This window comes from Myotis brandtii, unplaced genomic scaffold (assembly GCF_000412655.1).
Source record: "Myotis brandtii unplaced genomic scaffold, ASM41265v1 scaffold406, whole genome shotgun sequence".
Taxonomy (NCBI): Eukaryota; Metazoa; Chordata; class Mammalia; order Chiroptera; family Vespertilionidae; genus Myotis; species Myotis brandtii.
Window position 1 is genome coordinate 1,787,669 of NW_005365599.1, and position 2,808 is coordinate 1,790,476.

A 2,808-nucleotide genomic window follows, 5' to 3' on the forward strand; every position below is an offset into this window, starting at 1 on the left:
GTTTAGCAGCCCCTTAGAAGACCTGCAGAATCTAACTGTCCCTAGCTCATACACACACACACCACACACGTCCACACACTCCTGTATCACTTCCTTGTGCTCTCACACTCTCTCCCTCCCTGCCTTCCTGCTGGTCGCCATTTTTTCTCTGTGAACTATATTTTTTAACTCATTTGTCTTCTGACTCTTCATCCCCTGATACTTCGCTTATTGAATAGGGTTGCTCAGTAAGTGTTTATGGAATAAACAAATAAATGGGCCTATCTTGTTCTAATAACACTAGAGGCCTGATGCACGGATTCGTGCACCAGTGAGGTCCCTCGGCCTGGCCTACGGGGATCAGGCCGAAACCGGCTCTCTGACATCCCCTGAGGGGTCTCGGATTGCAAGAAGGCAGTTCTCTGTGACACACCCTGGGAATCGGGCTCCCTCCTCTCTGGTTCCAGTGTGTCACCCAAGAACCACAGCTGCCAGTGAATGCAGTTCAGCAGCTCCTGTGTTGAGCTTCTGCCCCCTGGTTGTCAGTGTCCATCATAGCTACTGGTTGGTTGGCTGGTCAGCCAGTCAGCCGATCACTTAGGCTTTTATATATATAGATTCTTTCTCTACATCTACTTGGTGCCAAAAGACCAGTTATATTTGTCTACCTGATTAAAATATTTAGAATAAATACATTTTTATTCATCTGATGTTTAAGAGCATAAGTATATATGAAACATGTATTTGCCATTAGCCTGCATCTGTTATTATTTTTCATCCAGACAAAATATTTTCATTCTTCCATTACATTCTTATTCCTAGGTTAGGTTATTTCTTCTTAACCCATGTATAAATTCCCCATCAGATATATGTATGAATGTTCATCTTTTCCTCTTTGCTATTCATAATTTCTATTTTCTCTTACAAATTTATTACTAATGCAATGCCTCAAATCTTACTGAGTGATATTTACTTTAAAATTGTAAAAACAGTATTAAAGTGTAAACTTCAACATCCCCAACCACTGCTAAAATATTGTTTATAGCATGTATTTGGTGATTATATTCTAGGAAAAAGCCAAACTTATAACTTTTGATTGTGGAAATACTATATTTGAAGAAGGTGATGAGACCTTAGGAATTTATGTAATTATTTCAGGTATGATAAAGGTAAGGAAGAGTTATTTATAAATTCACTTGTGAGCATTAGTTAAAAACTTTATAAAATTGAGAATTAGTAGTTTTCTCTGTTAAGGACTACACTGTTTCTTTTTTAAGTTAGCAGCTACCATCTGAATAGCAATTCTTCTTGTTCAAACACAATGGATAACGCCACCCACCACCTTTGAAGCTGTACTTTCCCATAGATAACAAAAAAATAAAAGGATCATATTTAAGATAAAAATTATAATATAAATTGTTATTCATCTTGCATTTGTCTGAGTTGGGCATTAAGCCATTTAAGGCAGGTATAGGTTGACTGAGTAGGAGGAATCAGAAAGATTGAAGTATTTAAGAATGCTTTGCTTCTAAGTCATTACTAATTTAATAAATATGCTTAAAATACAAGTAATAAATATTTTCAAAATAATATGCACTTATTAAAATTATTAAAACCAACAGTAAAGAAAACCATAAATTAGATAGTTTTGGTATATTATCTGGCATACATATTTTTCTCTTTTTTTGTTCCTAAACAGCTTCAAAGATCAAAATCAGGTTTGATAGCTGACCAATTACTCTCTGAATCAGAGGAAAAAGATCACCAGATAATTTTCACAGACTATGTGATCAGTGGGGAAACAATAGGAGAGCTGAACTGTTTAACTAATGAACCCATGAAATATTCTGCCATCTGCAAAACTGTAGTGGAGGTCAGAAAACATCACCTATGTCTTACTGTTGTATCTTGTTAAATATCTAGTATCAAATTTAAGATTATCTTTGTACTTAGTACTGTATATGCTTACCATCTAGTGGGAATTAAAAAAAATGGCAAAGGAACAGAATTTGTTAACATAATTGTACTTATCCTGTATAACATCCTGACAAAATACCTTGCAAAAGTTAACCTACAATGCCCTGGCCAGTGTTGCTCTGTGGTTTGTGTGTCCACCTGGGCACAGAAAGATTGCGCGTTCAATTCTTGGTCAAGAGCAGGTACCTGGGTTGCGTGTTTGCTCCTGGCCCCTAGTCCAGGTGCATGCGGGAGGCAACCAGTCAGATGTCTCTGTCTCTGTCTCTCTCTTTGTCTCTCTCTCTCCCCTCTCTCCCTCCTTTCTGAAAAGCAATGGGAAAAATATCCTCAGGTGAGGACTAAAAATAAATAAATAAAAGTTAACCTACACTATTGAAAGAAGCATTTAATCAGAAAAACCAATCATATGAGATCTCCGATGAGGAAATTAGGTGGAATGTGTTAACTATGAATACAAAATCTGAAGGGTAAAAAGGGGGAAAACTGAGACGGCTAAGATTTGTTAATAGAAAAATTGAGTAAAGTGGATGGGAGTTTCCCTAGACGAGATTGAAGACAAAGTCCTCAAAGCAACAGAGGCTCCCACTGGCCTAATTTGAACACACAAAGAACAATAGCAGCAAAAATTGAACCCATAAATACATAAAAGAATATAAGTTATAATGACACCAATTTTTTATTTTCAACTAGAGGCCCGGTGCATAAAAATTTGTGTACTCGGGGTGGGGGGGTCCTCAGCCCGGCCTGTGCCCTCTTGCAGTTTGGGACCCCTCAGGGGATGTCCACCTGCTGGCTTAGGCCCGCTCCCCAGGGGAACGGGCCTAAGCTGGCAGTCAGACATCCCTCTGGCAG

At 38.2% G+C, this 2,808-nt stretch overlaps 1 protein-coding gene across 1 annotated transcript in view; it reads left to right on the forward strand.

Annotated features, from left to right (window-relative positions):
- SLC9C1 (solute carrier family 9, subfamily C (Na+-transporting carboxylic acid decarboxylase), member 1) overlaps positions 1-2,808 on the forward strand; it is a 101,142-nt gene that overhangs the window by 79,566 nt on the left and 18,768 nt on the right. Inside the window, exons 23-24 of the mRNA XM_005873327.2 lie at positions 1,050-1,148; positions 1,679-1,852. Of these exons, the coding sequence (XP_005873389.1) occupies positions 1,050-1,148; positions 1,679-1,852 (273 nt within the window). The remainder of the gene's footprint in view (positions 1-1,049; positions 1,149-1,678; positions 1,853-2,808) is intronic.